The following is a 24,129-nucleotide window of genomic DNA, read 5'->3' as shown; positions in this document are numbered from 1 at the left end:
TTCAATTTCTGTCATGCAGCTTGCTAAACCAATTCATTATCTTATTTCCTTAATAACATAACTTAATATTTCATTCTCTTATTTTCTTCCCTATTCATAAAACCTTGTCAGGAAGTTCTGCATGGATCCTCATTTATTTTTTAATCTTGATAACAATATAAAGAATGTTTAAGCACACACAAAGCTGAACTGTCTATCAATTTTTCCACTCCAGTTTTTCTATTTGAGGTTTACGGGAAACCTAAGCATATAATAGGAAAAATGCAAATAAGTGTCATCCTTAAATCGGGCATTCATTTATTGAAGTGTTCTCACACACATCAACACTCAATAACACTGGGACAATTTGGCAGCGCTGATAAGCTTAAAATAGTCTGCAGGATGTAAGTGAAAACCTATGAATTGGAAGAAAACTCACATAAACATAATGTAAACTCCACACAGGCAATTCACAGACTAAAAATCAAACTGAAGTGTACTGCCATGCACATTTCAATACCACCCTTTAAAAAATCACTTTCATTTACTGCAAAATATAGAACAAGTAATTGATTTAAAGCATTTACCTTGGTGGTTCGCAGACAGAGAAACTGCAGCCATCGAGTTGTACTCTTTAGCATGTAGTCTTTCTCTGATCATCTGAGTTCGGTCACTCAGGAGGGCTGAAATTCCTTCAAAGTGAATGTGATCTTCCTGTAAGGAAGACTAGAATTAGGCAAATTGATGTAAATATCTAAAAGCATTAAACAAGAATCAATTTAAAATGATCACTTATTACAAATTTTAGGGTCATATTGTTAGGCAGTAAACATAAATTAAAATTTACTATATTTATCAATAGCATAATAGCATGACCCTAACTCTGCTGATTCACTGACACAATTTCTTACTTGTGTTTCTGAATGGATGAGTAGTAATCTTCTCAAACTAAATAAAGAAAAAACTGAAATTTTAGTGATTGGCAATAATGGATATAATGAGGTAATTAGAAATAAACTTGATGCATTAGGATTAAAAGTCAAGATAGAGGTAAAGAATTTAGGGGTAACTGTTGACTGTGACCTGAATTTTAAATCACATATTAATCAGATTACTAGGACAGCATTTTTCACTTAAGAAATATAGCAAATGTTAAACCTCTTATATCACTGAAAAATGCTGAGAAATTAGTGCACACTTTTGGTTTCAGTCGACTAGATTACTGTAACGCACTCCTCTCAGGACTACCCAAAAAAGACATCAATCAATTGCAACGAGTGCAGAATGCAGCTGCTAGAATCCCAACTAGGAAAACAAAATCCGAGCACATGTCTCCAGTTTTGATGTCACTACACTGGTTACCTGTGTCATTCAGAATTGAGTTTAAAATAGTGCTTATGGTTAACAAAGCCTTAAATAATTTCGGAATGCCTGACACCTTACACTCCAAATCGTAACCTTAGATCTTCAAATGAGTGTCTGTTTAGAATTCCAAGAGATAAACTTAAAAGAAGTGGTGAGGCGGCCTTCTGCTGTTATACACCTAAAATCTGGAATAGCCTACCAATAGGAATTTGATAGGCTGATACAGTGGAGCACTTTAAAACACTGCTGAAAACACATTACTTTAACATGGCTTTCTTATAGCTTCATTTTAGTTTAATCCTGATGCTCTGTATATTCAATTAATTATCACTACTATTCATGGTGGCTCCAAAATCCGTACTAACCCCTACTCTCTCTTCTGTTCTTTTTCTGGTTTTCTGTGGTGGCAATCTGTGCCACCACTACCTAATCAAAGCACCGTGATGTCCCTACATTGATGGATTAAAGGCCAGAAGTCCACGTGACCGTCATCAACAAGTCCTTCTATGAAAACCCTAAATACCATGAGGACTGATTGAGGCCATTTATGTTAGGTAGAGTGCCTAGAGGGGGCTGAGCGGTCTCATGGCCTGGAACCCCTGCAGATTTTATTTTTTCTCCAGCCGTCTGGAGTTTTTTTTTGTTTTTTCTGTCCTCCCTGGCTGTCGGATCTTACTTTTATTCTATATTAATTAGTGTTCTCTGATTTTAATTCTTATTTTTTCTTTTTTTTCCCTTTGTTCATCATGTAAAGCACTTTGAGCTACATTATTTGTATGAAAATGTGCTACATAAATAAATGATGTTGTTGGAATATGCAACTTCTTTTCAAAGTAATTGACTGCTGAATCAATTAAGATATCTTATTGGCTGGTTTTGTTATTTAATGTAAAATAAATTCTTTGCATTCATAAAGCGCTTTTTCTCACTACTCAAATGTAGATATGCAAATTTCTCTGAAGTACAACTGCATTGCTTCATGATAATTGCTATGATAGTTTTGTGTTCTGAATGAGTATCGACTGCAGAAACTATTGCTTATAATGTTTTTGGGGTCACAGAATTCAGTCCCAATTTTTTTTTTTATTTCATTTTCTTATCATTACAAATTTTTTGAGTCTTTTTCCAATACCATCTTATTTTTCACAGGTGCTCCTATTTTGTGGAGCAGATTTTACTGTGATACAAAGAAAAACAATTCATAAAAGGTCAGTATTCTACATTTCCAGGTAATGTTATATTCACACAAAAACCTAAAAGAGCTTTGTGAGCTTTTTAATTAGTTTATTCCTGGTTATCAGACTTTGCTTTGATTTTACGGGTTTAGGGTTTCCTTTCTAGACAGACAATAGATTGGTTTATTTTTTGATTTATGCACTTGGCTTGGGTTCCGACTTAATGTTTCTTCTTCTGTTCCATAATTAAAATCCTTCCTGCTAAATTGTTTAGCAGAACAGAAATGAGGTTAAATGGAGTCAAAGTAAGGAACACTTCAATTTGTTGTTTCTCTCAGCTGTCAGTCCCCATCATTAAAAAGGAAATATGAGGCCACTATTTTGATCTTCTCTACTCCTACTTCCTAGTATTCTAGGAATATGTTTTGTATGCCCAATAAGCCAGTTTCATCTAATTTTTGCTTTCATGTTTAAATTTTTTGACTTTTTTTTCTTTATAATCATTCTTCTGACCATGCCATATTATTTTTTGTTTGATATTGTTGCTGCCATTTTGTGTCAGTCTTTGCATGACTCATATCGGTCATTTTATTTACTGTTACAATGCCTGTTACTGGTTACAAGACATGGATGCCATGCGGCACATTAAGTCATCGCACCGGCTGCATGATGGCAGCACACAGCTTCTTGCATCCTAGACTTGGATTTCTGTCTATATTTCCAAATCTTTGTTAGTGAAAGGAAGCAAAACGGTACTTCTAAAAAAGATTTCAGTGGTAGGACTTTTTGCTTTGTGTCGTTACATTTGTGCTTGATTTATTGAGTTTTGAGAAGTGTTTTTTTTCTTTCTCTGTGTTTTGATCTTTTTTCTGTCCCCTAAGAGCCTGCCTAGTCCAATCTGGTACCTCATTTCCCAATTGTTTTCTCTTAAATATCTGCCATGTTAGTTGTTCATTCTGAGCAGCTCTCCAAAGTCTATCTATAAGTCGATTGAATGTATTGTCATTCTTTTCCACAGAAATTTTATGGTAAATTTTGTTTACTACTAGCTTTTTCTGTCCAACACTATCGTGTCTTCCACATTACTTTATTTGATGCCATCTTGACATTCATTGTTCCAAAGCACATGATGAGTTTGAGTACTCTGGAGTGTGATATTGCAATAGCTATTCTTTTTAGAAAAGGTCATGGCATTATAGCAAACTGGCAAGATTTTCGGATTTTCCTTGCAGAACTAATTTTTTCTTCCACTGCACTGGATTGCCTTAGGCTTCTGTTGTGCATTTTGGATAAGTATTGTTTGACCACTAGCTTATTTTGGGTTCTTTACTTTTTTGTTTGTCAGGTGGTGTTTTTTCCCATTCTTGTTTTTGTCTTTGTTTGCTGGGTGTGTATTTGGGATCAATAGGTGCAAATTAGTTATGCAAGGATTGTCTCTCCATTCAGGAGCTGGTAAGTGAATTAAGTCTTTTTTGGCTCAATGTAGGACTATTACTTGGCTATTGTTGTCTAGTTTAGCCTTTTATTTTGGAAAATCTCCTTGTCACAAACATTAACTAGATGACCAAATTGTACATAGTCCTGTACAACAATTATCTTATGTGCAAGTACAGAATTGTGACATACTGCGTGTACAGTACATGGCAAATCATTCCCAAACACTAACACCTCTGGGGTGTCCACTACATATGCAATAATAATAATAATAATAATAATAATAATAATAATAATAATAATAACAAAAAGTACATTTTTCCCTGCGCCTGCAGGTATATGTGTGTGTGTGTGCGTGTGTGTGTATGCGTGTCTAAAAAATATTTCTTTGATCGTACTTTACTCTGGAGGGCCTCTTCCACAAGCTGTTTAATAACACTGGTGGGATGGGACATCTCTGCCGATCGAACATGTGCTTCACAGGTTTCTTGAATAGCTTTCAGATCTGGTCTCCTGTGGGCCATATCTTCACACATGCTTAGCAAAAGGCAATTCAGATGATCACTCAGCTGGATGGGCTGTTTGATGAAATAAAGCAGATTATTAAGATAGCTCAATATCATATACTTACCAAGTAAATCATACTCTATTTTAGCCAATGATACTAGACAAATTATTCAGGTTAAACACATACTGTAATCAAGATTTTTGCACTTATAAAAAATAGAGAATAAAGACAGTTTGTCTTGGATATTACAAGTTTAACTGTACCTCAATTGAGCTTACTATTTTATGTATTGGTTAATTCTTAGGATTCTAAGTTACTGTGCATTGTCTTTGCCACCTGTGTTGTTGCACCTTCTTCAATCAACTAATGAAAATACTGTATTTATGCTACACGTACAATAATCGTTCTTCTTGTGGCTCATCATGCAAGGATTTTACAGCTACAATGAGAATATTCTTGCAGTACAAAGAAGATAGGTGTTGTTTCGAGGCACTTCATGCCAAGTTCCCTGGTATCGAGTTATAATGATTCCATAATTCAAACTATGACTGCACTGATGTTAGAAATGCAACTGTACCTTAATTTATGAGTCCTGGGTGGAACTCATGTGGAAGTATATATGGAGGTAACATCTGTTTTGGTGATCCTTTTTTTGAGTCTTACTACTCTCTGAGATGTGCCAAGAATGTCTGAGTTCAGCTTGACAGATGAATCAGGTAGGCACAGGAGCATTACCAATTCCCCGGCCTTTTAATTGTATCCGGGGTGAAGTTGCTATTTTTGGCTGTGACCAATGGAAGGAATTGAGCAGTTTTTGAGGACTAAGAGTGTATTTCGGAGTAATGAAAAGTGAAGGCACGTTCCTTTTTGGCTTATGTAGAGCTAATATTCTGAACCTATAAGGCCCTATTGATATTATCCACATAGTGTAGAATGTCACAGAAAATTTATGTTTAAGGCCTGTTATTTAACCAGTCATTTCACTGACTTTACAACCAAATACCATGCTCACTCTACATATACTTTGTAGATTGTTTTAAAAGTGACAAAAAGGTGACAGAGGATAGACATCAAGCTAGTCAAGATCCCATGGCCAAGACTGAAATCTCATTGTTAATAAAAGAGCATTTCTGCATTTTTGTATGGGTAGACAGGGGACACTGGAGCTCCTGACAGCCATAACAATGTAAAGGTTTTTCCTGAGAATAATTCTCTAGGACAGCATTCCTCATTTTTAGTATTCTGCGAGATGTGAACAAGTGTTTCATAAAGAATTATTGAAACTAAAAAAAAATAAATAAATAAAATGAATGTATATTAATTTGTAAATATATGTTTTGTGCTTTATTTCATTTTTGCATCATCATATATTTTTTTTACTTTATTTTTTGGTAATTCGGTAATCTTTTTTTAAATAAATTATGAATCTAGTACACAGACATTCAGTTTACCTCCATTGTTTTAATTTGTATTGTGTCTTTATTTCAACAATATCCTAAAAAAGATTATGTTGCTGATTGTAAATTATACACATTCAACATTACAGCAATTATGTTGTTTCTCTGTTGTCAGCTCTCTCCATGTGTAGTTTTACTGCCATGAGAGTGTAGAGCTAATGAAATTGTATGTGATATTAGCCTAGTTCATGTGCACGAAACAAAGCAGTTATATTGCAGGATGTGAACTGTCTAAATAATAATGAAATTACTTTTGCAGCAGTGAAAAAAGTTGTATTGTTAACACGTAGTTAAACTCAGATCTCCACATAAATATTTCTTCTGATATTTTCAGTGTTCTGAAATATTACTATTAAAAAGAAAAAAGGAACTTTATAACAAGAAGCAAGCACTTCTGATAGTACATATACGGTTGATAAAAACAAAGTTAATATTGTTGTTTCCTCCCTTACAGACATGGAAAACCAATCACATTCTTTCTAATTTCTCAGAACAGAATGTGAAAAAAATGGGATTCAACTAATAACAGATGAAAATGAAAGTATGATGAGGGCTACTTGAATTTTGGGTTTTTGTGTATTAGAAATAGTGAAGATTGTGTTGTATTTAATAAAATACTAGCAAACATTTCATTGGCACCCACCAAACTTTGTAGGCACCTGTAAACCAATCATGCTGAATATAAAGACAATGATACAGGTTTGGGCATTGGGACTTATTGTAAAATTCTAAACTTTCAGTGCTTACAGTTATTAAAACAGATAATGAAAATGCAACAGAGGCATCTTTTTGTGTTACCGTATTGCAATTAAAAGTGAAGCTCACACAATCTTAATAATAATAGTTCTTTGATTGGCACATTACTGTGTTTTGTGGTTCCTTGTTGAACCATCACTTGGCAAAGGACCATTTCGTTCTGAGAAGGGGTCTTTACATATGAGGTTGAGGTTCTCTGGGCTTTGTAAAGGTTCCTAATGTGTGGATAAAACAGAAATGCTCGATGTATATAGTGCATTCATTAGTAGGATAAAACAGAAAAGGAAAACCTGAATCATGAAAATCATAAGCCCATTTGAATTTTACAAATGTATGATTATGTAAAGGATCTAAAGGTTCTTTCTGGAACTTTAATGTATATTGTTTTTTGGGAACCAAAACTTGTACCCCATGGCATCGCTCTGAAGAAACACTTTGGCACCTTTATTTTTAAAGTGCAAGTTAAATTAGTGGGCGGCACGGTGGCGCAGTGGTAGCGCTGCTGCCTTGCAGTTAGGAGACCCGGGTCTTCCCTGCGTGGAGTTTGCATGTTCTCCCCGTGTCTGCGTGGGTTTCCTCCGGGCGCTCCGGTTTCCTCCCACAGTCCAAAGACATGCAGGTTAGGTGGATTGGCGATTCTAAATTGGCCCTAGTGTGACACCTTTTATTTGCTAACTAAAAAGATTACAATATGTAAGCTTTCGAGGCAACTCAGGCCCCTTCTTCAGGCCCCTTCTTCTTGCATGAATCAGTAAGAAACTGGAATTCTGGATGTCTTCAATTGAACAAAATCCTTTGGACTGCTTCTCTATATTACATGAATCTTTGATAGAAATAAAAGCTAAAATCCATAATGAAGTTTCAAATGCAATTTTGAACAACTTCCCGTGTGGGTAGAAGGCTGAAATTTGGCATGCTTATTCCTCACAGCTTACTTACAAAAGTTAATCAGGTTTCATTTCGATATTTTACACATGACGGTCATAACAGTCGACAACGTCTGCCATGTTGAACTTTCTTATTTATGGCCCCATCTTTACGAAATTTGGTAGGCGGCTTCCCTGTGCTAACCGAAACCGATATACGTACTTATTTCGGTGGTATGACGCCACTATCAGCCGCCATGTTGAACTTTCCAACGTCACTAATTCTCCAACTTCCCGTGTAGGTAGAAGGCTGAAATTTGGCAGGCTGATTCCTTACAGCTTACTTACAAAAGTTAAGCAGGTTTCATTTCGAAATTCTACGTGTTACAGTCATAACAGTCGACAACGTTCGCCATGCTGAACTTTCTTATTTATGGCCCCATCTTCACGAAATTTGGTAGGCGGCTTCACTGCGCTAACCAGAACCTATGTACGTACTTATTTCGGTGGTATGACACCACTATCGGCCGCCATATTGAACTTTCCAACGTCACTAATTTTCCAACTTCCCGTGTAGGTAGAAGGCTGAAATTTGGCAGGCTGATTCCTTACTGCTTACTTACAAAAATTAAGCAGGTTTCATTTCGAAATTCTATGCGTAACGGTCATAACGGTCGACAACGTTCGCCATGCTAAACTTTCTTATTTATGGCCCCATCTTCACAAAATTTGGTAGGCGGCTTCCCTGCGCTAACTGAAACCGATGTACGTACGTATTTCAGTGGTATGACGCCACTGTCGGCCACCATATTGAACTTTCCTACGGCGCGGGAGGAGATTCCAGACCAGACAGGTAGGAATAGGTGGGTCACGGTTGCAAGGCGTAAGGTAAAGGGTGCACACTGTCCGGGGGCATCAACCCCAGAATTAGAAGTGTCTAACCGTTATCATGTCCTGGCGGAGCTGGACGGTGACTCTGATAATTCTGAGGTGGTAGGCAGGGTTGAGGAGCCCCAACGGGCCACCTCAAAACCAGTTCCCAAAAAGTAGTGATAGTTGGGGACTCAATCATTAGGGGGATTGAAGCGCAGGTGTGCTCCAGAGAGAGAGAGTCTCGTACGGTGTGTTGCCTTCCGGGAGCACAGGTGGGAGACCTCCCTGGAAGGGTGGATAGGCTCTTGGCCAGAGCGGGGGTGGATCCAGTTGTCATTGTCCACGTTGGAACAAATGACATACATAAGGGTAGTCTGTCAGTTCTGCGATCCAAATTCAAAGAGTTAGGTACCAAGCTGAGGAGCAGAACTGACAAGGTAGTCTTCTCCAAGTTCTGCCTGTGCCACGCCCAGTCCAGGTAAGATTGAGGAGATTAGAAGGCTTAACGCGTGGCTCAAATCTTGGTGCAGGGTAGAAGGGTATAGGTTTATGGAGCATTGGGACTCCTTTTGGAACAGATGGGACCTGTTCCGCCGTGACGGGTTACATCTGAACCGGAGGGGCACCAATGTATTGGGGAGGCGTATGTGTAGGCTAGTCGAGGATTGTTTAAACTAGGGAATGGGGGGGCAGGGAGTTTAGGACAGGCCAGATTTAGATCTATACATGGAAGAACAAACAATGGTGTAGAAATAAAAATGCATAGTAATGTAAATTTTAAGCAAACACGTAAAGATAGAAGGATTAACACATTAAAAATAGCTTGCCTTAATGCTAGAAGTATCAAAAATAAGGTAAGTGAGTTGGAGTTGTATGTAGCAGAGCACAAATATGATATTATAGCAATAACGGAAACCTGGCTAAACAGGAATTAAATGTAAGTCATCTTCAGTTGGATGATGAGCCCCATCTTAGTGAGGACATGTGGCTTCGCCTGGAAAATATTAGGGAAAAAGGTCTCATTTTAGGAGTGTGTTATAGACCACCCAATTCAGACAGTAATTTCAACACACATCTTTTTAGTAATATCAAAAAGGCAAGTTTACAGGGGATATTATAGTCATGGGGACTTTAATTATCCAAATATTAACTGGGATAACCTTACAGATGGAGGAGCACAAGAGCAGGAGTTTTAGAAGTAATCGGCGACTGTTTTTAACACAGCATGTTAAAGCACCAACAAGGGGTGAAGCCTATCTGGATTTAGTATTCTGTAATAATCAGGATAGAATTGAGGGTGTAGAGGTGATTGAACCACTAGGGTCAAGTGACCATAATGTAATACAATTCTCAGTATTTTGTAAGAGTACAGATGCAAAGACTAAAATTGTTAAGTTGAACTTTAGTAGGGCTAATTTTGAGCAGATGCGACAAAGTCTAAGTAGGATAGACTGGGATAAGCTTTTAAATGTGGAGACAGTCGAGGAGCAGTGGAACAGGTTTAAAAATGTTTTACATGTAATGCAGGACAGATACATACCTAAATTTGGAAGTAATAGGAAACTAAAAAAATCTCCACGATGGATTAATAAAGATTTAAAAAAGAAGTTGCAAAGGAAAAAACTGCTGTATAAGGCATATAAGACTAATGACTGCAAAGAGAACCGTGGCGTATGAGAAATGAGGGCAACCATTAAGAAGGATATCAGAGAGGCTAAAAGACAGTTGGAGAGGAATATAGCAGATAAGGCGAAAGAAGACCCCAAGAGATTCTTTCAGTATTTTAGTAGTAAAAGAACAGTTAAGGAGGAGGTCAAGTTCATCAGGAATAGTAAAGGGAATTAAAAGATACAGACAATGAAATAGCAGATGCCCTAAACTTACATTTTTCTGAGGTGTTTACAAGTGAGCAAGTGGATAACCTGCCAGAGGTAAACACAACTACTAAGGAGGTACTGAGGGATTTGGAAATTGTAGAGGGAGAAGTGCTGCTCAGATTAAATAAGATGAAATCAAACAAATCACCAGGCCCAGATAATATTTATCCTCGTGTTCTTAAGGAGGCTAGTGAGTACATATATAAACCCTTGACACATATTTTTAGGAAGTCACTGTGCACTGGAGAGATTCCAAAGGACTGGAAAATGGCAAATATCATCCCATTATATAAAAAGGGTGACAGGGCAGATCCAAGCAACTATAGGCCAGTAAGCTTAACAAGCATCACAGGAAAATTAATGGAAGGAATTATTAAGGATAAGATTGAGCAACACATGACAAGGACAGGAGTTATTCTGAACAGTCAGCATGGGTTCAGAAGGGGGAGGTCGTGTTTTACTAACATGTTGGAATTCTATGAGGAGGCAACAAAAGGATACGATCAAAGTGGAGCTTATGATATTATTTATCTGGACTTTCAGAAAGCATTTGATAAGGTGCCACATGAGAGGTTGGGCATCAAGTTAAAAGAAGTGGGAATTCAGGGTGATGTTTTTAGATGGGTGCAGAATTGGCTCAGACACAGGAAGCAGAGGGTGATGGTGCGAGGAACCTCATCAGAACTGGTCGATGTTAAGAGTGGTGTTCCACAGGGGTCAGTGCTAGGGCCGCTGCTATTTTTAATATATATAAATGATTTAGATAGGAATATAAGTAACAAGCTGGTTAAGTTTGCAGATGATACCAAGATAGGTGGATTAGCAGATAATTTGGAATCCGTTATATCATTACAGAAGGACTTGGATAGCATACAGGCTTGGGCAGATTTGTGGCAGATGAAATTTAATGTCAGTAAATGTAAAGTATTACACATAGGAAGTAAAAATATTAGGTTTGAATACACAATGGGCGGTCGAAAAATCGAGAGTACACCTTATGAGAAGGATTTAGGAGTCATAGTGGACTCCAAGCTATCAACTTCCAAACAGTGTTCAGAAGCCATTAAGAAGGCTAACAGAATGTTAGGTTATATAGCACGATCTGTGGAGTACAAGTCCAAGGAGGTTATGCTCAACCTTTATAATGCACTGGTGAGGCCTCATCTTGAGTACTGTGTGCAGTTTTGGTCTCCAGGCTACAAAAGGACATAGCAGCACTAGAAAAGGTCCAGAGAAGAGCGACTAGGCTGATTCCAGGTCTACAGGGGTTGAATTATGAGGAAAGATTAAAAGAGCTGAGCCTTTACAGTTTAAGCAAAAGAAGATTAAGAGGTGACATGATTGAAGTGTTTAAAATTATGAAGGGAATTAGTACAGTGGATCGAGACTTGTATTTTAAAATGAGCTCATCAAGAACACGGGGACACAGTTGGAAACTTGTTAAGGGTAAATTTCGCACAAACATTAGGAAGTTTTTCTTTACACAAAGAACGATAGACACTTGGAATAAGTTACCAAGTAGTGTGGTAGACAGTAAGACGTTAGGGACTTTCAAAACTCGACTTGATGTTTTCTTGGAGGAAGCAAGTGGATAGGACTGGCGAGCTTTGTTGGGCTGAATGGCCTGTTCTCATCTAGATTGTTCTAATTCTAATTCTAATTCTACTGTCACTAATTCTCCAACTTCCCGTGTAGGTAGAAGGCTGAAATTTGGCAGGCTCATTCCTTACAGCTTACTTACAAAAGTTAAGCAGGTTTCATTTCAATTCGAACGGTCTTTGTTACTTTTGGGCCCATCTTGAAGAAATTTGGTACGCGGGTTCCCAAGCTAACTGAATCCTACTTACTTACATATATACGTACATAGCCTGCAGCTCGGTCACCGTGTGAGGCGACGTTGGGTCCCCCATCCCAACGCCTCCCACATTGTTGGCTTCCTGCCTATATAAGGCCGTCCGTCGCTCCGGTCTCTAAATTCCCTTCCTTGCTTCGCCACGGGATTCACGTCTCCCTGCTGATAACTGCAGCCTTTTTATTTAATCCACAGCTTCTCCGCTGTTTTATCTGTTTTATTGTTCGTTTATTACTATTATATGTATTATGTAGGTATTTTAGACTTACTTTACATTGTTCAGGTACCCATTTTCTTTATCATTCCAACCATACCCCCATTAACATGTCTATCGAGGTGATCACCATCGATCAACTTACCAAGTAGTTTCCATGCCCGGAGATGGCACCTGCCTTTTCCATGCTCTGTGTTACATATTGCACGGCCATATCAGGCTCACTCTTGATATTCGGAGGAACATTGTGTCTTATGTATTGAATGACTGGGGCAGGTTCAAGGTGTGGACTGATGACGGTACAGGAGATAATTATACTACACAGGAGCACATAAGAGTGAAATGCTTAAGTCCTTCACCTATGGTTCTGCATGTGAGTTGATGGCTGCCACTGAATTGTTCGGTTGTCGCTTTCAAGTCACATGGCCAAATATTTTACACCTTTGGACAACCGCCAATGGCTCTTAAACATCTTAAGATTCACAGGTGACGATTTCAGTAGGACACTTTGATGTTTATGAATGCTTCAACTCTCAAAAGCTGGATATGAAGTTATCGATGAAACCGGTTGTTTCATCGGTTTCACCGGTTGCTTACAATGCTTGATAGATGCCGAATGTCACTTCAACACAACAAGTCCTGCAAATACTGTCATAACTGAAACAAACCATGAAACTCAAACCGATTATGACAGCAGCAATCCAAGCTGTGAGATTTGAAACAAGATTACTTTCCACACGGCCAACTGTACGTTGTATGCTCAAGTGTAAGCTCAGTGCACAGCTTGGTCATATTACAACTGGAGGGCCGAACTGACAACGTGGTATACAAAGAGATCCTTAACAAATAATTATTGGCATATTTTCCCTCAGTTTAAAAAGGTTTCATTTTCTTCTTTAATAAAAATTTTAAGGCAGTATTTCGCCTGCGAAGCGCGGGTATTTTGCTAGTCTCTAATAAATAAACCGTTTGTCCCTGTGATTTGTTAATTATAATAGCAAAAGCTATTCTAACGGGAAACTGTAAATGTTTTAATACAAATACCATTATTGGTTGAAGAATTTCTATTGCATCCGATCATTTAACTCTTTCAATTCTATGTTGCATCACTTCTCCGTGATCATAAATATAAACCTGAATGAATTGTGGTTTCTTTGAAATTAAACTTGTAGTTGTGGGACCACAGATTCTCATAGTGTATGGTTCTGAATTGTGTAAACCTACGTTTTGAGCATTGAATGATGCGTATGAGAACCGATTATTGTAATTCAGATATTTTACCTGTAGTGTTTGTGGATTTCACTTTCACCAAATAGCAAATCTTTTAATTCTTATGGATATGCCTCTTCATTGGGAAGAAACACTACTTTTCCCTGATGGCAACATGAATTAGATGATCTACAAGTCTCAGATTTAAACTTTAAAGCTGAACAATATCTACATACTTCTGTCATATCACCTCTTTTTGCTGTTCCGTTATTTCACAGAGTAATGATTTACTTTGTTAGCGCTAATGCAACCTTTACTATCAGTTTATGAGACTTTCAAAATCTCTAACCTGCTCTACATGTGTATTGTGCCAACGTTTTTGAACCTCTTTACGACGTTCTACTTTGTCTTCTACTCTTTGTCTTTTATTTCTGACCCTGCTTAGACCTGCTAGGTTTTCAATTCCACTTGGTCCGGGCTGATTATTACTTTCCTTATTTTCCGAATTTGCACTTAGATTATAATTGTTCTTTTTTTAACTCTTTTCTCTCCAACACTTTTGGGCCTCTTTTCGACATGCTGCCCTTTCTTCTTCACATAATCGTTGACATTTCCTCTAGAACGTATAAAATTATTGTCCAGAAAAGGGCTACATCAATGGAAATGAATAGATTAACAGCTTTACTACTAGATATAAATAAATAGACTGAAGTTAATCGAGAGAAATTGTTATATTTAAGGATTTGGTGATGACCAATAATATACACGTATTATATTATATTATATTATATTATATTATATTATATTATATTATATTATATTATATTATACTAGCCAACCCGCGGCATACCATACGCCGCATAATCAGGCAGTTTTTTAATAATTTTAAGCACAGGGAGAAAATGTAACATTTGCAAAATCGGTAATGTAATAAATCAGCAAGAAAAGCAACATCGTAACAATGCACGGAACGAACAAACACACAATCATCCGTGCGGCGTAGCGAGGTGGGAGGGGGGTGTGTACAAAGTGCAGGAGCATCTAAGAAGACACATGTTTGTTGCGGATGCGAATTGCTGTATGTAGCGTGTACAACACTTTGCTAGGCTGCAAGTGGTTGTGCATCGAAACCGAAAACTCGTTTTTTAAAGACTGCTCACTTCATTGTGTTTTAACCTCAGTTGTAAAGGAATGTTTTAATGATCCCCTGGGATACCCCTCGCAAACTGTTTTACACGCTGCATATGGCGATTCACCTCCGCGAGAAACATGCCTCTATTAACAGTCAACGTGTGGGAGGGTGTGTACAAAGGGTAGGGACGAAAACAGTGGGAGCGTATGAGTCGCACTTAGTGGCAATTCCATGGTTTGCAGCCCGAATGGGGTTCAACGGCTTACCCACGCCTAGACACATGCTCAATCTCATGCATAATTATTTATTGAATGGTAAACACTTCTGGAAAGACACGGTTGTCTAAAACAGGTTAGTGTGAGAATACAACAGTAAGTGAATGAAAAGATGGAACTCTGGAGAGAGCAAAATACAACACAATAGTGAACCCGCGGCATAACAAACACCGCATAATTATTTATTGATGGTTGAACACTTCTGGAAAGACACAGGGACACCCCTCGCAAACTGTTCTACACGGCGCATACAGCGATTCACATCTGCGACAAACAAACTGTTCTACACGCCGCATACAGTGATTCACATCTGCGACAAACAAACTGTTTTACACACTGCATACAGCGAATCAAATCCGCGACATGATTTTTCCTAGATGGTCCTGTCACGTCCACCCTCGCACTCGAAGCATACACACTGCCTGCACATGTGCCCAGTCGCAAGCCGCGTCCAGCCTCGTTCTCGAAGCATACACACCGCCTGGTAGGGTTGCCACCCGTCCTTTAAAATACGGAATAGTCCCGTTTTGAATCAATACGGGACGGGTTTTGTCCCGTATTTTTTTTAATAATTTTTTTTAAAGCAGTGTCTCATGCAAATCAACCCACATGCATTTTATGAAGATGCCTCCTTTCCTACTTTTGATTGGGTAATACTTGATGTCATCGTTAGTTTGATTGGTCTTTTTAACTGTCCAGTGAGGAGGGCGGGTCTTTTAAGTAGAGTCTGCAAAGTGCTGGCAGAGAGTAATATTAAAAAAATGGCAGATGCTTCTCCAGGTAACCCCCCGCGTCTTAAAGTTTCAGAGCTTAAATGCAAGCGGCTGCAAAAATACCGCAGAGAGTGGGAGGAAACAAATACTTGGCTGCAGAGTGTTAGCGGAAATTGTTATCAAGCCAACTGCACAATTTGTCGGAGAGCGTTCTGTAGGGTTGCCACCCGTCCTTTAAAATACGGAATCGTCCCTTATTTTTTTGTATTAAAAGTGGTATCCCTACCGCCTGGTCATGTGTCCGCTCGAAAGAGAAACTCACGGAGAGCCTCCCACCTGCTGCCTGTGTGTGTGCCTCTGTCTGTCTCTGGCGCGGCTTTCTCTTGCGCTGCCTCTGTGTGAACCGGTCAGGCACAGAGAAGGTCAGCTGCTGACAGAGCGTCTCGAGTGTTGCAAGGCCTGCATTGGTGAAGCAGGTGAGACGGTAATGAAACAGAGGCACAGGGCTTATTGGTTTTTAAAGACTGATTCCTTCATTGTGCTTTAACCTCAGTTTTAAAGGATTGTTTTAAGGATCCCGTTGGATACCCCTCGCAAACCGTTTCACACGCTGCACATGGCGATTCACCTCCGCGAGAAACATGCCTCTATGAACAGTCAACGTAGCTCGGAGGTACATGACATTAACCTGACCTGCACTGCATGTGGCCTCTACGACAGACGAACATAAATGACGCCATTTTTTCTGTGTCATCGCGTCCGAGTTGGTGGGCGTGGCACTGCAAGTTGTAGTCGTATCCAATAGTCTTGGAGTTGGTGGGCGTGGCTCCTCCCTGTGTGCGCCATAGGTGTTTCACTTGTCGGCGGCTTAGTGAATCCACGCCCCTTCCGGCGTGCTTTTCATGGTTGTCTTGCCTTAGTGAATTATATATATAGATATCTACCTAATAAAAGAATGCATGTCTGTGAATCTTTGTGAGTGCCCAGCTGCTATGTCTCTCTCAGATGGCACATCATAAGCATTTGTAGTAATGAAAGGCATTGCACTTGTCATTTTAATAGGTGCCACATCACAAACATTACACAGCTTTTATGAATCCCATACCAAATGGCATAAAACAGACATGTGTTACATTTTTCATTCCAACAGATGGTGATTCACAATCAATTGTAATAATGCATTTTATTACTACAAATGTTTATTATGTGCCATCTACCGGAATGACAAATGCTATGCATTACTACATGTATTACAAAATACATTACAATAAATGGACAACTGTAATCTTTAATACTGAGGTCTATATTAATTACTTAGATATATGCATGCCTGTATAATATATTAACATATAAAAGTATAAAAATGCAGGCACTGCTCCTTTACTTCTTACCTCGTTCTGAGGAACCTTGTAATCTGCTGACCAGTAAAAAGTCATTCCCAAAGAATACACCAGTATCTGTTGGAAAATATAAGTATTAAACAACATTAAAATCAGAATCAAAAATTAGTTTTCCAAGAGACTGCTACTTGACCATAATATGCCCAAATTAAGTTACACAAACTCATTACTCTAAGAGTATAGTATGTAGTCTTGGGCATTTACTTACAGTAAATTACACATGGTCCTGAGTATGTACTGGCAAAAATGGCAAGATCTTGAATACAATGAAGCTAGCTGAGAGAATAGATGAAAAGACTTCCATTTGTCTGCTCTGCTTTTGTGTGAGGTGTTTGTGCATCACGAGAATTAGTGGAGAGTTACATATAGACTCCGCTCTAATTACCTTCATTATTCAAATTACAAATTACATATTTTCAGAAAAATTGCTTATACTTGCTGAATTTAATAGTTTAGTCGAGCCCCAAGCACGAATAATGATTCTAAAGCCATATACTGCAGAGTCATCCACTAATTTCAAGGAATGACCCATGGCAGGGGATGTACACTCACAGCAGTGTAGATGTTACTTTGGACAAACCATCACTTTCAAGAATGTGGTGTGATTGCTACTGACTGCTGACTAACTAATGTGAGCTGTGTTCATTACTAGCAGAGCCGAGCTGATTTAATGCAAATTAATTTTCATGTGCTGACATTCACTTCAGTGCATTCGCATAGAATGTGCATTTCCTCATACGGAGCTTACTCCACATGAATACATACAATGAGGCATGATGAAAGATGCAGCGTGAAAAATGCATACCAAGAAGTAGTAAGCTAGCATGTAGTACATTTGTAATATTTGATTAATATGGAAGTACTGGATATGTTTACTTATCGAACCAGTAAAATGTGTGTGTGAAGGAACAGATAGACTAATGATGTCTGTGTGCCTGCCTGTGTTGTTGTGCGTCTGTGGTAAAAACATTTTTGTAGACTATGACTTGAGAAAAAAATGGACTAATTCTTAAGAAATTGTGTGGACAATGTGCACTTGTTAGTCTTAAGAGCTGATTACGTTCTGGATGAATTCCAGCTCAGCTATTCAGCGTTGAGCTTTTAAGTTCAAAGTTTACAAATTTGATACCAACAACAGCCTCACCACTGTTCCAAAGTTCACAAAATTTGGCACATGCAATAAGGACTTTTGTGAATTTTGATTTCAATGCAAAACCGAAGGTATGAGTTTGTAAAGTTCTAAATTTTCAAATGCAGTACTGGTATTACATCTTGTACATACTTTAGTAAATATACATCATATCACGGAGAGTCAATTTCTACTGCTTCACTGTATTTATTTGTATAGCAGAAGGCACACATTAAATCTGTTACAGAGAAGTCTTCGAAATTAGGGAGAGCTATTTCGGACATTGTTTGCTGCTGACCAAAAATTACCTGAACATATCAGTATTACAAATTATAAAATAAATATTGAAAAATAGCACAATAGGGAAGTTTTATTTTCATCAGGACTTAACTGATCGATACATTAAAACAAATTAGACTACAAGAAAGCTTTATTACAGTGGCAGTAAATCAGGCTGGAATTAATAAACATCCTTGCAGTAGATTAGAAAAGGCAGAACATCTGGTATAAAAATACACAAACCAGTGATCTAAACAAATTTTAAATCTTTATGGGTGAAAAACTTTAGATGCATATTTAAGACAATAAGCCACATACATAGCACAACAATTCAAAAATATAGCACAACCTATGAAAGTTTGCCACGACTTCAGGATGAAATCATTACTGCATGATGTTTGGAGTACAGAATGTAAAGAAAAGAAAACATGAAAAAGCAGAGTTCAGGAACCCAAATGTCTGCTGCTAAACTGGGCTGAAAAAAACGTGCACATGAATAGAGCAAATTATATCTCGTAGCATATACTTGCATAAAACTTTATTCTCATCAATTTCTAAGCTTTTGTCTTAAAGAAATAATTACAACTACAACTAAACTGACAGATTACATTTGTTTTACAAGAAAACACTTTCATTTAGTTCCAAGCAACCCTTTAGTTAAAGCCACATGGAATACTTCATATAGTCCAAACACAGTACTATCTGTCTGTCATAGTGTACAGCCATTGGATTCTACAATTCATACAGAATATTCCACGATCTTACTGCATGGCACGTATTTTACTGTGATACATGTATAACTCCGATACATGAATGCGAACAGCCGACCAGTAAAGATTTTATCACAGATAAAAATCATATAATAGTATGAAGTATATTCATTTGCTCCAAAATAGAGCATATACTGCATGACTAAACATTTTTACAAGGGGAATGTAATTTCATTAAATTTTATTTTCATTAAAATATTAAAAATAAATAAGTGCTTTGTAGTTTGAACTGTTAGGAATTGCCAAACAATATTTTCATTACCACTAACAGCAAGTAATTTTGTAGCATATAATAAAACGTTAAATGCTAATTCCAAAAGTAGCTATTTGTTGCCTTCACAAAGACAACAGTCTTGGTTTCTGTCAACTACATTACCTTTTATATATATTTCTCTTCTGGTTCGTCCTGCTTCCTCTTAAAAACCGGTCCCGCCCGCACGCAACCGACACAGCATTTCTCAATTCCTATTCGTCCTCTTCCAAACCCATCCCCACGCTGCCTGTGGCTCCTCTTCAAAACTGGTCCCACCCACACGCAGTCGACATGCAGTCTACCAACACAGTCTCAGCAGACATACACACAATCCTCTTCCCATTACCACAGGTACTTCTTCACCTCATTCCTGTCTTCCCGTCCAAAAGTACAACATTGGGACTCCAGACCAGCAGTGCAAACACTGTCATGCACTATACTGGCCTGCTGAGCGTAATACATCCAACAAATACTCGAGGTGCTGCCACGACGGTGAAGTAGCTTTCCCACCTTTGCGGGAGCCACCTGTGTCTTTACAACAGCTTCTTACACAGCAAACATCAGAAGGTAAAAATTATCGTGAACACATTCAAGAATACAACTCTTTTCTAGCGTTTCCTTCCATGGGTGCACAGATAACTCAACCTTCTGGCCATGGACCATACTGTTTTAAAATACACAGGCAAATTTATCACCAAATCTCTTCACTATAAGCTAACACTTCTAACTCTCCAGGTTATGGACAGCTGTATGTTTTTGACACAGCACAAGCTACTGAAGTACGCTTACAAAATAAAGCAAACTCTTCATGCAGTGAAAATTTACTTCTCCAGCTAGATTCCATGCTCAGAACCATCAACCCCTTCGCTAAATCATACAAACACATGCATGAAATCGCTCAGTCCAATCCAACAGCATCTGTACGAAAGGTTTTTAAGGAAAACCCTGGGCAGGATTTACAACAATACAATGCCCCAACATGTCACACCGAGGTTGCAGCAATTTTCTTCGGAGAAGATGGCGAACCCCCTGCCGAAAGGGACATTTGCATCTATCCCACAGGCAACTCCTGTAAACAGATTTCCACGCTCAATATGAATTGCGATCCTATGGTTTAGCCACTTTTATTCCCTTACAGAGACATTGGCTGGCACAAAGATTTACAATATGTTCCTGATAAAAGAATCGTGAACCGAATCAGGCTTACTCAATGCCAATTTTATGCATACAGATTATCAATCAGGAATACATTTAGTATTTTGCACTCCAGTGCCAAATTATTCCAACAGTATGTCGTAGATGCGTATGTTAAAACAGAGGGAGCGCGTCTCAACTATCTCAGATAACATCAACAAGATCTGCGTGTGGAACAATACAAAGGACTATCAGACGCACTGCAAGCAAAGGCTGAAAATAACAATGTACGTGTAGGCAAAATTATCATATTACCATCCACATTTCCAGGAAGTCCAAGATACATGCAACAAAACAATTGTTGTACGTGGCTTTTTCTAGGGTTGGATCTTTCGACTCATTATCTGTCATCTCCAGCAAAATACCTATTCACAACTGCGTATTTCAAGAAGTATTTATTTCTTCTTGATTTCTGAATTCCTTTCTCACCGTTTTTCATTCCTACTTGCAGGCTTCGGCTAGTGGTTGAATAAATGTTCGATGCTATTTATTAAAAAACAACAACATGCTGTTTGACATAACTTTCATATTATTTTTACAGCTCTTGATTTGTTAAGCATATTCAAAGGTTGTTTCAGGTTCACTCCAGTGTTTTTCAGCTGCTCACTTGCCAGTCAACCGGATACATTATACTTCCCATCTAGAGTAATTTTCTCCTATTCTGAAAGAACCACACTTCTCACGGCTGCAACTAATGAATTTCTAAAGCTCACATGCTTTCTAAATTTTTATATTTTCATTGCTTACTTGTAAAACAAAGGGTAAAAACATTTGACATGGTAGTACAGTGTTTATTACTGCCTTATCATAGCTCTAGATCAAGGTTTTCAAACTCAGTCCTGGTCCTGTTTTGAATTAGACTCCTGGACTTTTTTCTTTTTAACAATATTTTCATCTTGATTTTCATTCTATTTTTCCAGGTGTTCCAATTGTTTAATTCATCCATTATGTACTAATTAGTGGGTCTGATGCTAAATTAGTTGCAGCCTTTCGTGATTCAGTGTTGTTTGCCTTAGTGTCTGCTCTGCTCATTTTTAATTGTCATTATTAAGATACAATGAATGGAACAAATCTACAGAGGAAGGGTAAAATATAATGAAATCAACAAAAGAGAGATAGCATTTAAATCTATAGCAAAAATAGAAATAATTCTAAGTGTCTTATAAATGTAAACATCATTGTGCTGTATTTTTCAGAATGTAGACAGAATAAGTGAAGATGGAAAAAAAATTCCAGCTAATTAAATGAGATCAGTGTTATGAGGTGTTGTCATTGATTATTAATCTGGCTGGAACAAAAATCTGCAGCCACAGTGAGTCCCCAGGACCAAGTTTTAGAACCCCTGCTTCATATTAATTGGTTCAAAACATAGGCTGCACACTGACTGTAAGTTTCTACATTCTACTGTATTTTTGCCCATGGAGGGTTTTCTCAGGGTACTCATGTTTCTTCCCACATCCCAGAGGCATTCTTCTTGTTCACAGGTCTTTGAATTTTCCTAATATGTTGTTAATATGCCCTGCAACACATTGGTATCCCACACAGGGTTGTTCCTGTTAGAGTGGGCACTATGGCCCTATTTGAAAATAAGCGGGTTTGGAAGAAGAAAAAAAGAATGAATGAACGAACAAATGAATGAATGAGTGGCTAAATTCAAAGTCAATAAATAAAATTCAAAACATGAATTTACTCCTGGTATTTGTCAATATGTTCCCACAATACATTATTAAAAAAATGTATTTAGGCGTATGGCATACAAACAAGATAATATGTGGAGTGTCACAATCAGAAGTACATTTGTATTCTAATCAAATGAATACATAATATTCTCCTACCTTTTCAATTGCTAGTGGTGCAGATGAGCCTTCACCTTGAAGAATTTCAGGTGCAACAAAAGTGCAAAATTCTTCATCAGTTGAATCATGTTTGAAGCCAAGCTGTCCACTGGCAGAAAGCAAAAGTGTTCCAGGGGAGATATTAGAAATGTTGAGGTGATCTGTAAATTAATTATAAATAATTTAAAAAGGGTTGGCAACTTCTATTACTTTGGTAACTATGAAGTACATAGCATTGTGTGTAAATTATAATTTATCTTAAATCTTGTCTTTGGGAATATACAATTGCCATTGACAGAGCAGAAGGTTTGTCCCTGCTGTTTATTAAAGTGTTGTGTTGTTTAATTTATTTTAAAGTATTTTGTATGTGCCTGTATCAGTTCTGTTATTTTTTTCTATTTATGTATTATGTAGCATATTATTGTTTATATTACTAGGGGGCTCTGCCCCCTGCTCGCTTCACTCGCCCACCCCTGTGTTTGGTTTACCGGATATACAATACAATACAATTTATTTTCTGTATAGCCCAAAATCACACAAGAAGTGCCGCAATGGGCTTTAACAGGCCCTGCCTCTTGACAGCCCCCCAGCCTTGACCCTTTAAGAAGACCAGAAAAAACTTTGAAGAAACCTTGGGAAAGGCAGTTCAAAGAGAGACCCCTTTCTAAGTCGGTTGGGCGTGCATTGAGTGTTAAAAAGAAGGGGGTCAATACAATGCAGTATAATACATAGAACAGAACACAAGTAATCCTCAATACAGTATAAAAACAAAAATTCTAGAAGTACAGAGTAGAATTTCAAATTAGATGATATCACATAATATGATTTGGATTTGTTTTAAGTCCTGGAGACCCCATTCATTAAGCTGCCTCCCCAATTTGGCCATTCCACATCTGAAATAGCACTAATCAGATGAAAGCACCCCTCTTTCCCACGATTCCTGCGATCCTCCATTAGGGATTACTTTACCTTTGGCAGGCAATATACAATTTAAAGAGATTGTTACTTTCTTGGGAATTGTTACATATGCATCATTTTCACTTTTACTTTAAAAACTTTTGTAAAAACAATACTTGTCCTTTATTTCCAGCGCCGTGCGTGGTTACAACTCTTTCTTGCAAGACGTATAATGCTGCTCGTGTTGTGGGGGGGGGGTTTGGCTGAACACACGCTAAGGATATGTGCTTGCGAGCTGCCTCTTCTGCTTGTCGCATGTCGTTGTTTTAAGAGCTGGGAGCACATGATGCTTGTCTGCCAAATACAATCTAACTACTGTACAGCTAGGTTAGATGTCTGTGGACTTGTTTTAAATGATGGCTCAGTGCCTGGTCTCGCGTAACATTGTAAAAACAATACATGTCCTTTAATTCCAGCCCCGGGTGTGGTTAAATTCTTTCTTGCAGGACGTATAATGCTGCTCGCATTGTCAAAAGGGGGGGGCGAGCACTGCTTGCGTTCTCGGACGAGTACTACTGTCGCGCTGCCCTTCGATCTTTTTAAACATGATTAATTTCCTTTTTTTTGCGCTAATGCAATCTTTTATTCGTTGACGTTTCATTCATTTTTTTTGCCCATTCTCTTTCA

At 38.1% G+C, this 24,129-nt stretch overlaps 1 protein-coding gene across 1 annotated transcript in view; it reads right to left on the bottom strand.

Annotated features, from left to right (window-relative positions):
- The window catches only part of ptpn20 (protein tyrosine phosphatase non-receptor type 20), a 219,501-nt gene that overhangs the window by 162,163 nt on the left and 33,209 nt on the right, over nucleotides 1-24,129 (bottom strand). Inside the window, 4 exon segments of the mRNA XM_039735251.1 lie at nucleotides 567-693; nucleotides 4,352-4,531; nucleotides 17,077-17,142; nucleotides 22,546-22,706. Of these exon segments, the coding sequence (XP_039591185.1) occupies nucleotides 567-693; nucleotides 4,352-4,531; nucleotides 17,077-17,142; nucleotides 22,546-22,706 (534 nt within the window).

The sequence above is a fragment of the Polypterus senegalus genome, chromosome 1, assembly GCF_016835505.1.
Source record: "Polypterus senegalus isolate Bchr_013 chromosome 1, ASM1683550v1, whole genome shotgun sequence".
In the NCBI taxonomy this organism is placed as follows: domain Eukaryota; kingdom Metazoa; phylum Chordata; class Cladistia; order Polypteriformes; family Polypteridae; genus Polypterus; species Polypterus senegalus.
The sequence above is the reverse complement of the archived record's forward strand: the minus strand, read 5'-3'. Positions and strand labels throughout refer to the sequence as shown.